The sequence below is a fragment of the Zingiber officinale genome, chromosome 4A (assembly GCF_018446385.1).
Source record: "Zingiber officinale cultivar Zhangliang chromosome 4A, Zo_v1.1, whole genome shotgun sequence".
In the NCBI taxonomy this organism is placed as follows: Eukaryota; Viridiplantae; Streptophyta; class Magnoliopsida; order Zingiberales; family Zingiberaceae; genus Zingiber; species Zingiber officinale.
Window position 1 is genome coordinate 41,557,801 of NC_055992.1, and position 12,144 is coordinate 41,569,944.

The following is a 12,144-nucleotide window of genomic DNA, read 5'->3' on the forward strand; positions in this document are numbered from 1 at the left end:
CTTTACATCATTCCCTCTACCTCTGTGACATCTATGTAAGGGTGTCTCGATCTAATACATGACCTTACATCCACTGCTCCTCCATATTCACAAAAGTTTTTTGAGGCTTGCTTGAACAACAAAGCTTTCAGCTTGGAACGGTCTTCTGAGTTACCTTATGATATGCAAAACATCATGGAAGATTAAATACGAGAAGCAATTTGCATGATTTTCTAACATCCTGTTCATCACATCAAGTTCAGCATCATGGATGACTTTTTACAGAGAATTATTTCTTTACAGGCTCAGAGCGACAATCTTTTTGCCGAAAGAATCATAGTTCTCAGTAGCTTTACTGAATGAAATGAAGATGAATATTTCTAGTATTAGGGAACAGCTTAAACAGGATCCACGGGGCAGTAATTGCTGGCCTAAGGAATATTGCAAGTGCTAGAGGAAGCTTCGTCCTTCTTCATGGGTGTTTTCTCTTCGTCAAGAAGTGGAGCAGAGTGATCGGGATCACATGAGATAGTAACCGATTCAGTCTCCTTGTAACGAGCCCAGGTGACCAAGTATAAGCCAATAATTATGAGAATCCCTCCTACAATGCTGTTTATGACATGATCAAATTCGGCTTAGTTCATCCTCCAAAAAATCACTTTGAGGATCACAAACAACGAAAGAAAACAAACTTCATAAGCATAAATAACAAGGGTGCAAATGTATAAGGCTTTTCATATAACAGTTACGTGATTGTAAAACTGATCAAGGGAGGTTAAGAGGGGATTAGAGGGCACCTTCCGAGATAAATAGCACTTCCTAGGAAAACTGTGGACAATAAAGTGGACATTGCTGGTTGAAGAGGATTGTATAGAGATACCATCGATGGCCCTAAGATTTTGTTGGACCATGTCATTATCCCATAGTTCATTGCAGATGCAACAATTCCCTGAAGACAATATTTAACTTATCAATAAGGTTAACCAAAGAAGTCTGAATAGTTCTGTCCAACCACCATGAAAAATCTGATCAAACTATGAAAATTGTTATGGCCTAGTTCGAGTCATGTATTTGTCATAAGATGAGAGGTATGACTCCTAAACAATGATGAGAGGTACGTATTCATTTTGAGGAAAATTGACCTTCTAAATAATAAGTGCATGTATGATATGGAGAAAGTATTAACAATTAACATCCTGAACTAAAGGGAAACAATTAATTGACTGTGATTGCACAGAAAAAACATCCTCGGTAGAAATCGTAGTTCACCAATTCTACAAACACGTAAATTGATTTTGGCCAAGCAGATACACCTTTACCAATTATATACAAGTTTGAAGGAAGCCAATCTATTAAACAATGCCTAGATAGGAGGTTGAAAAGAAAGATAATTTTTTGTGAAATAATGATAAAAAGATCAATTTCATTAGACAATATATCATTGATTAACTAAACTAGTGAGCTCAAGAATACAAGACTAACAGCATATAAGACGGCAATTATCTCAGGCACTGTCAATATCCACTCGTTGAAGCTACTTGTGGATATTATCCCAGTCAATACCATCATTAAAGCGCCAAAAGAGTATGAGTATGCTGTCAAAGATAAGCTGTCAGGGTATTTTCTTAACACTGGAGCCTGAAATGGTTAACATCTCATAAGAAAACAAGAAAATACCATCAAAAAGTACCAAGAAATCAGATTTCACGAATCAGTAGAAAGAAGATAGCCAGAGTACATTAAAGTAAAGAAACTATTTAAATATTGTATTTTGCATAGGGATAAAATTTAAAAGTAATTTTAGAAGATCTAAATGTAGTAGAAACATAGCCTTCCATAGACATCAATGGACGGATAAAATCTGCCACTTACTCCAAATAGTTGGAACTATATGGTTTATGATGATGTATCTTGTAGAATAAGAATGTTGATAAAATATAATGATTCAAAATTAACTATTGAGTGAGTGGATTGATGAGGTGGCAATGAGTGGTAGTAGTGGTTACATTTGTGGAGTTAGTGGGGTAGAATAGTTGAGTTAGTGGAGTGAATTGTGGAGCTAGTGGGTTGTCATGAGTTATGTAAGTAGCTTATAAATAGGCTACGTGTTTAGTGTGTTGTGTAGAAAAATTTTTATTGAGTTTTACTTGTTCATCTTGTCCTCTTCTCCTTCTCCCATTTTTATCTAACAGTGGTATCAGAGCGAGTTTGACATGTCCTAGGTTGCTCGCAATGACAATCAACGGAGTTTCTCAACCCCTCATCCCCATTTTCAAAGGAGAGTGCTACGAATTTTGGAGTATCAAAATGAAGACTCTATTTAGATCTCAAGATCTTTGGGATTTAGTAGAGAAAGGCTTTGACGACGAGGATGCCGATGAAGGTCGATTGAAGGAGAATAGAAAGAAAGATTCGAAGGCACTGTTCATTCTTCAACAAGCAGTACATGAGACAATTTTCTCAAGAATTGCAACTGCCTCATTTTCCAAAGAAGCATGGGAAATATTGCAGAAAGAATTCCAAGACTCCTCCAAGGTGATAGCAGTGAAACTCCAAACTCTCAGAAGTGAGTTTGAGGCCTTTCTTATGAAGGGTAATGAAACTTTACAAGATTTTTTGTCTAGAGTAATTTCGATTATCAGTCAAATGAGATCTTATGGAGAAAAGATCACTGATGCAATTATTGTTTCGAAAGTTTTGCGAAGTTTGACTCCTAAATATGATTACATAGTAACTACGATCGAAGAGGCAAAAGATCTTCCAATTTTGTCCTTTGATGAACTAATGGGTTCTTTACAAGCCCATGAGGCAAGATGAAATAGATCCGCTAAGAAGGATGAAGAAAAGGCATTTCAAGCTTCTCAAGTAAAGGGGGAAATAGAAAAAAAAAAAAAGACTTCGCTGGCAGAGGTCCTGGAAGAGGAGGTTTTCGTGGTAGAGGACGGGGCAGAGGAAGAAACCATTTTTATGGACAAGAGAAACAATTCAACGAAGATCAAAAATGGAATAAAAATTCCATTCAGTGTTATGGCTGCAAAAGATTTGGGCATATAAAGGCAAATTGTAGAAATGGCTCACAAGCAAACTATGTGAAAGAACAAAATGAGGAAAGTAAGTTATTTATGGTTCATTCTCATTCTAAAGAAGATCAAAATGATATTTGGTTTTTGGATAGTGGATGCTCAAATCACATGACTGGCAATAAGTCATTATTTAAAGAGCTTGATGAATCACAGAAGATGCTAGTAAGACTTGGAGATAATAAGCAGATACAAGTCGAAGGCAAAGGCACAATTGCCGTGGAGACTAGCAATGGTAAAGTAAAATTGCTTTACAATGTCTATTTTGTTCTTAATTTGGCACATAGTTTGTTGAGTGTTGGGCAATTGATGATGGGTGACTATGCTATTATATTTGATAACGGAGTTTGTGTTATTTCTGACAAAGATTCTAGACAGCATAGTGTTAGCGTGCAAATGACAGAAAATAAGATGTTTCCACTGAAGATCTCTAATGTGGGAAACCAAGCTTTTATTGCTAGCGAAGATAATGAATCCAAGATGTGACACTTGAGATATAGGCATCTCAACATCAAAGGCATGCAACTTTTAAATCAGAAAGGTATGGTTTTTGGATTACCTCAAATTAGTTCTCTTGGTTTATGCGAAGGATGTATTTATGGAAAACAAACAAGGAAGTCTTTTCCAAGTGGGCAATCATGGAGAGTTTCAGAATGCCTTGAGCTAATTCATATTGATTTATGTGGTCCTATGAGAACTACATCATTTGGTGGGAGTAAATATTTTTTAATGTTTACTGATGATTTTAGTCGTATGAGTTGGGTATATTTTCTAGCAGACAAGTCAGAGACTTTTGAAAATTTTAGAAAATTCAAGGCGCTTGTGGAAAATCAGAATGGTACTTTAATAAAGACTCTTCGTATAGATCGAGGAGGTGAGTTCTTATCTAAAGCATTTAGTAAATTTTGTGAAGAACATGGCATTCACAGGGAGTTAACAACGCCTTATACACCGGAGCAAAATAGTGTCGCCGAACGAAAAAATCAAACCGTTGTAGAAATGACTAGAAGTTTGCTGAATATCAAAGGACTTCCAAATTTTTTTTGGGCTGAAGCAGTGGCCACATCAGTTTACTTGCTGAATATTTCTCCAACAAGGGCTGTTTTAAATCAAACACCATATGAAGCATGGCGAGGTAGAAAACCGTCGGTAAATCACTTAAGAATTTTTGGTTGTATTGCATATGCTTTGATTAACTCTCAATTTCGTCATAAACTTGAGAAGAAATCTGAAAAATGCATATTTGTTGAATATTGCAATCAATCAAAAGCATATCGATTGTATAATCCTCTTACTGGCAAATTAATTATAAGGAGGGATGTAGATTTTGATGAAAATGCAAAGTGGAATTGGAATATACAGGGAGAAGAGACTCGAATTCACATCCCAATGGAGGATAGAACTCCAACAACAGAAGGTGTTGAATCATCTTCTTTGGAATCACCAGCTCCCTCACTATGTTGCTGGAACCGTTGATTAAGGAATTTATTATACTAAAGTTTCAAAATTTATCTTTGCGGGTTCACTGATAGTGATTGGGCAAGTTCAGTGGATGATAGAAAGAGCACCTCAGCTAGTGTTTTTAACATTGGATCAGGAGCAATTTCATGGAGTTCAAAGAAGCAAGCTACTACAGTCTTATCCTCTTCAGAAGCAGAATATATAGCAGCAACTTCAGCAGCATGTCAAGCAATTTGGGTTAGAAGATTACTTGCAGATCTTCACCAACAACAAAAAGATGCAACGATTATTTTTTGTGATAACACGGCAACAATTGCAATGACAAAAAATCCGGCTTTCCATGCGAGGACTAAGTATATAGATATTCGTTTACACTTCATTCGAGACTTAGTTGCGAATAATGAAATTATGTTGGAGCACTGCAGCACACATGAACAAGTGGCGGATATCTTGACGAAGTTGCTTCCAAGAGACAAGTTTATTTATTTTAGATCATGTCTTGGTATTTGTAATTTTGAATCAAGGGGGAGTGTTGATAAAATATAATGATTCAAAATTAACTATTGAGTGAGTGGATTGATGAGGTGGCAATGAGTGGTAGTAGTGGTTACATTTGTGAAGTTAGTGGGGTAGAATAGTTGAGTTAGTGGAGTGAATTGTGGAGTTAGTGGGTTGTCATGAGTTATGTAAGTAGCTTATAAATAGGCTACGTGTTTAGTGTGTTGTGTAGAAAAATTTTATTGTGTTCTACTTGTTCATCTTGTCCTCTTCTCCTTCTCCCATTTTTATCTAACAAAGAATTCATTTTGAACTTTTTTTCTTTTCTCTCCAATGCAAACGAGGTAAATAAATTCAATTAGAGGTTGAAGAACTGTGGAACTTTGAAATTTACAAATTCTAAATATGCCTACTGAAGGAGAGTAAAAAACAGTGTCAAAATCTTTGCATTGTGTACGTTCTAATTCCTTTCAGTTTTAACAAGTGATTATGCATAATTGGTAAGTATGAACTAAAAATGACCCTACTGCTTGGATGTTGAAGTGGTTGGTCAGGTGATCACTCTGGGTGTATGCCGATCCAACTGACCCATCTGACTGAATGGATGTTAGAAGAGTTAGGAATTCATATGCCAAGGTGCTTACAGAGCCAATCTAATTGGGTTCCAAACTTGAGGTTCGACAATGTGTCAAGCCTCAGAACAAGCAGTTCAAATCCAATCCCGAAACCAAGGCATCTAGGACTGTTCTTCGAGGTAATTGATCCTTGGAGTATCAAGCAAGCAAGTTTAGATGAGAATAATTAGTAGATCGGTAGAGTTAGGAAGAAGTACAATATGTTTCAACAAAAGCAGGTCACTTCACTCAACCCGAGTTGACATTTGCCAATAGCAGGTGCTATCAATAATTGAAGGCACTTGACTTTAATGTGGCTAAAAGAAAAAAAAAATAATAATAGAGAGTGGCATAGAGGTGTCAACCGGACGAGACTACCCATGACATGGCCCAGCCCGACACAACTTTTGTCGGGCCGGCCAGGCTCAGCCTTGCCCATGAGTCAAGCTAGGACAATTTAGCACTTGGGTTGTGCCTGACTTCACTAGGATTCAATCCGTGCTCAGCCTGACACATGAGCAAGTTGGGATGGGCACATGCGTGGGCCAAGCATGTCCTAATGTGCTCAACTTGAAATTTTGAATGGGTGAAATACCCTGCAACAAAATATTTTTGACTAAAATAAAACCAACTAATTTAAGGAAATTTAGTCAAGTAGGCTTATAACACTAAAAAAAAATAGTTTGGGGTATCTTGGTCAAGTACGCCAATAATTACCATAAATAATTCTAAAGAATTTCAAATTTCCCTATAAATACCACCTAACCTACCCATCATCGCTCATACAAACAACTCTTATTCTCATTCTCTCAACTCATGACTTGTACGTTTTTACTCAATCATCATTTTCTCTACTAATATTTCTAATTTTCTTATTATACTCTCCCTTTCTAATCCTCATAGGTCATTGCCGTAGGCCCACTATCAACACTCTTCCTTGATCTCAATAAAGTGCATATTGTTGATAGTGTCTCAACGGGATCGTAAGAGGCATTTTGGGGAAGGTTTCGGGCACCATCCATGCAACTTTAGGACAAGGAGTGTGCAAGATTGAAGGTAAGGTATGCATCTAGGATTTAAAATCATATGATGTTTAATGATTTAGTGAGTGATATTGAGTTTGATAAATCTAATATATGGGTGATCGATCTTGCTTAAGACTAGGGAGACACAGATCTTTATCTCCTCACCCTCCCACACTATTGGCCCTAGAAACCCTTGTCAATGTACAACGTGTGGAGAATATGAGAGAAATTGCAGATTGACTAACAGTACATTACATGAAGTTGTAGTCTATAACATAAAATCCATGGAAGGTCAAATGAGTAAAAGTCAAATTCTCAAACAATTATTTACTAAATGTTGACATTGTAACAACTTCTCAAATTTGTATTGTAGCATACCTAAGATTTAATCATGTAAAATAATAAAATTCCCTATTTTTAAGAATTTTATTTTTAATTTTTTTGAATTGTTTATTATTTTTAATCAAACATTGCCCATGGGGCTGACATGAATGGGCTCGGGCCAGATGTGCATAGCTTAGGACAATATGAGTCATAGAAAGCACAAATCCTGCCGAGCTCCACACATAGAAAAATGAGCCAAGTTGGCCTAGGCATGATGCAACCCAAACACCATTGACACCTCTAGAGGGATACAACATAATTAAATAGGAGGCATTTGTACCTGAGTGTTATCATCCCAATACAAGGAATCATTACTATCCTCAATGAGTGTGGTTCTTGTACCCTTTCTATTGTTCCTCTTATTCATACTTGAACTTCTTATTGCTCATGGTTTTTACTGACTTGGGATTTTCATACAATCAATTGTTTTTTTGCTGTCTTTGATTTCCAAATTAGTGATATGTGCCACATGTCATTAACAATAACCTCTAAGTTTGGAAGTACAAAGATAGCTCTGAGTACCTGTAAAACATAATAAGCAGCCATGAAGAAACAATTCCCTATCAAACATAGAACACCAACATGCCACTTCTCAAACCCGAAGCCAAGAAACCCAGTCGATAGCAATCCAACCACTTCATGTTGAGGCTTCAACTCTAGTCTGATAAGATAAGTTAGACAACAGGCTCCTGATCCAACTACAGCTGGACCACGATAAAATACCATTAATAGCGATCCAAAAATGCATACAAGAGTGCCAAGAACTTTCACACATCCCTCGATTGCGACCAAGCTTATTGCCTCAACACTGTAATAATTGAGACTCCAAATAAATAGAAAAAGTAAAAAAAAAGCCAAAAGACTATTTTTTTAATTTGAAAAGAAAACATTACCCTAGTAGAGCAGCCAAGGCAAATGTAAAGACAGGTATTGAAGGTTGAATAGCCGATGCATAAGTTGGATTTGTGAAGCTTAAGCCAAGAACGAACAATAGTTGGTTTGCAAATATCCTATTGTCAAATCATAGAAACATTTAGCAAATTAGTTAGATAGACATTAAAAGAAATTATTTTTTATAAAAAAATTATGACAAAAAATTATCAAGTACAACAGCAAACAATGAAACTTACCCAGTAAAACCCAGAAGGAAAAATGATGCAAATATACAAGGAGAAACTTGAAGACCTACGCTTCTGCCAAAGAAGAAAATTTACTTGAGTCTCACAATTTCATCAAATAATAAAAGAACCTAATAGTTTATTTAAATGTGCAATCAACTTAAATGAGAAAATAAAAACCAAAAGCAGCAATGAGAAATTTGATTATCAATTTACATGATACTAGAACTAAAAGCTCAAGTTATAGATCATATAACCCTAACATTTCCAAGTCACATATGAAAAGAGAAACAAATTCCGGAACATAGATAAAAAATTACATTCACTTGATGTTACTTTTCTCAGCAAACAGGGATGGTATGGATGATAATTCATTTCTAGAGAATCAAGGCAAACAATAAGACATGAAAGGATAGGTAAACAATAAGTAGTTTGGAATTAATTACTGAGGTATATAATCATATAAGAAAATGTGAGAGGAATTCTAAGAATCATAGCATTTGAAAAAATAAAAATCAAGGATCCTAATTCTTAAGAAATGTTTGGTACCAAAGGGGTATGAATAATTTATCAATATTATATAAAATCCTTTAATCTCACTATTTCGACAAAATTCTCAAAAACAAAACAGTTAATACCAACTCCAAAATGTTTGGTGGGTTGGAGTTCTAAGATCAACTTCTTTGTTTTTCGAAAGGAGAAATCTGATGCGTATACAGATTAGAATTCCAACTCTATAACATAATATGATTCCAAAAAATAAAAGAGATTTGAGGCCCAATGTGACATAAAATTAAAGAGAGTTGCACAGTTGGCAGTAGAGGGAACCATAAAAGGAGGGGGGAAAAAATTGCGCTGGATGTTTTTGTTGGAAGATTCAGGTTAAACATTCCTACCAGATGAGCCAAGCCCATCCCAGCATCATGGTAAATTGGTAATCCACATTCATGAGTGACCTCTTCATTTTGTACTATGATCTTGCAAGAAAATGCCCCACCTTTTCTAAGGTCATGTCTTTCTTGTTCCTAATATTTTCTCCTTACTAATACTTGGTAAAACAAACAACAATGCAATCAAAGCTAAACTGATACAGCACATTCACAAAGATAAGTTATTGAAGATGTAGGCATCCATAGGGAGATAAAAAAATTGGAATTTCTTTCTTGATGCATACATTGTGTTTCCCTTTTCCTTATCAAAATTACCTAATTCCTCCACATTTTATCTGTAAAATTTTGTTAACAGATAATTATGTCCTTCAAGCAGTAAAAAGTAATTAATTTTTAGTTAAATCACACCTCACTTGGCCTTTTCCTTTTGTCCACTGCCAACTTATTCTACAAGTGATCACAAAAAAAATTATGAAAGAATGAAAGATTAAATTCTTAGTTCTTTTAAAAAATGAATCACAATGGAGGAAATACTGCTAGCTTGAAGAACATAACTGGCACCTAAGATCTTTCTTTATCCTCAACACATTTTCCTCATGCTAAATACATGTTCCACTAGATAGATTACAACACTAACTGTTTCAAGGATGCAAGAGAATATATCGAAGTGCTAGCTAATTATTACCAACATCTGATGAGATGATAATTTGCTATCAATATAATGTAATAGATAATAGTCTGTACAATAGTAAGAAATACTGAAAAATCCTTCACATCTTGTAATTATGTTTCCCCATCTTTTCCATGGTATAAATAATGTGTCCAATTATTATGACGCTCAGCTAGTCCAGCTTTTCCAATTTTTTATCTCAAAGTTTGTCCTTAGCTGCAATGTGTTAAGAAATAGTCCACTGATTCACTCAATTATTTGTCTTGTGGGCCACCAATTCACTCAATTTACAAGCAAAAGCAAAGTATCAGAAAATGATGTGTTTGATCCACTGAACCTTCAAGCAATAGAAGCTGCTAACTTTCAAGCCATAGCAAGTTGTTAGCAGCTGGTAAGCAACTTCCCTCTCGGTTTAGGAAACGCAATTATAAAATAAAAAAGCAATCTGTTCAAAGAAGAATTCGTAATTTTCTAAGCAAGCTGCAGTATACACTAACCAAAAAAAGTATAAAAAAAAAAAACTTGATTCATTGATTTCTATGGGCATACTAAGTTGTTTTTAATGAGAAGGAAAAAAGAAGTAAGAAAGAAAAGGAGTAATCTAAGTGAAACAAAGGAAATCAGTTCAAAGAAGACTTTAATTTCTTAAGCAAGTTAGGGTAGAAACCAGCCAAAATAACCAATAACAATCAGAAAAACACCACCATTCATTTTACTCACATCTTGAGTTATGTAAAGAAAGTAATCTGTGTAAAGGGCAATGGAAAGGAACTATATTATCCCCTTTCCATCTGTTTTCACTCGGTTCGTGACGAATTGAAAGGAGGATCTCAAACTTTCTTTCCCTCCATTTATGTCATATTTGAGCCCCTTTTTTTCCCCTCATCAAACAATAAATCACCATAAAACAAAGAAAATAATGAAAGTTTACTCTTTTCCCAAATGAGGGAGGGAGAGAGAAGGAAAGAAAAAATGGGGCAACCTGCGCCGTCGGAGGAAGGCCAAGGGAGCAAGGATTGCGAGGGCGACGATGTCCCGATAGGCGCAGAAAACCACCTCGTTCATGCCAACATTAAGCACGGCCTTGGTCAACACATGATAGCCTCCATACACCACCTGCACCAGCGCCATCCCCAAGTGAGCCCGCAGCATCTCGTTCCTCGTCCTCGTCGTCGCCATGCCCACCGACTTCCCCGCACACCGTGCCTGGCCGTATCAGCTAATCGGCGTCCTCCAAAACGCAGAAGGTAGGCGATTCTATAGCTTCGAGGAAAAGGTAGATCGAAAAGTTGGGGAAGTAATTGAGCGTGGACTCGGAATCATCGTTGAAGTGTGCGACGACGCCGTCGGCGTTGGAACAGTGGGGAAGTAATTGAGCGTGGGCAAAAACAAAATAAAAAAGGAACGCGATCGCTTTCTGATTTATGGTAGGTAGAAATTTTGATTGGACCAGATCAGTCATTTTATAAAATTAATCGAAAAAATAAATATTATCAAAAGAAAAAAAAACAAATAAAGTAGATGAAATGACTAACTCATATTCGATTTTAGACTCAAATCATTTTTCAACGATTCAAAAATACTCGAGTGTTTATAATAGGGAGATTTGTTGGTGTAATAGGTACCCAGCAATCAAACCGATTATATTATTTTGATTTGGTTGACAAAGATTTAAAATTAGATTATATTAAAAACCGATTAATATTTTGATTTGGAATACGTACGTGCGGTGCAAGTTTATCTTGCTTGATATGACATTGCAGGAGCAATGAAAAGGTCCATAAAAGTTGACAGAAGTTCAAGTAAAAAGTCCAATAATTATTAGCAGAAGAAGCCTTGTAGTTTAAAATGGGAATAAATTATTATAATTTTTTTTAAATGCGAACTCAACTTTCTCTCTCTTTATGCATGTGTCCAAGAAATTTATTCATTCTACCTATCAATTTTTTTTTTACTTTATTTTTGTAACTCATATCAATTTATCTAACTATTCTTATATTTTTTAGATAAAAAAATAAAATATAATATAATTTCTCCTAAATTTAATATATTTAAATTAAAATTTAATTATATTTTTTATTAAATTGTGTACGATTCTTTTTTATAACCACATGATCAATTGATTGATATATTCGATTCTAGTTAAATGACGTTAAAGTTAGAAGAAATTATATAATTATTTTTATATTAAAATTTTTTATTAATTTTTATAGATATAAAAAGTCTAAAGTGATATATAATTTCTCATAAATTTATTATCATAATGAGTATATCAATCGATTGATTATGTTGAAAAAGAATCGTGCTTAATTTAATAGAAAATATACTATATTTTAATTTAAATATACTAAAATTAAGAGAAATTATATCTTATTTTATATTTTTTTATAAAAAATAAATATAATTAGATAAATCGATATGTATT

General features: G+C 35.0%; 1 protein-coding gene across 1 annotated transcript; it reads right to left on the minus strand.

Moving 5' to 3' along the window:
- Positions 1-177: 177 nt before the first annotated feature.
- LOC121969854 (WAT1-related protein At5g45370-like) lies at positions 178-11,650 on the minus strand. Its single transcript, XM_042520132.1, has 7 exons — positions 10,702-11,650; positions 8,172-8,234; positions 7,935-8,051; positions 7,564-7,849; positions 1,462-1,617; positions 777-928; positions 178-588 (listed from the first exon to the last, which is right to left on the minus strand). Exons 1-7 carry the CDS (start codon positions 10,896-10,898, stop codon positions 411-413), a joined length of 1,149 nt encoding a protein of 382 aa, XP_042376066.1. The 5' UTR covers positions 10,899-11,650; the 3' UTR covers positions 178-410.
- Positions 11,651-12,144: the final 494 nt, after the last annotated feature.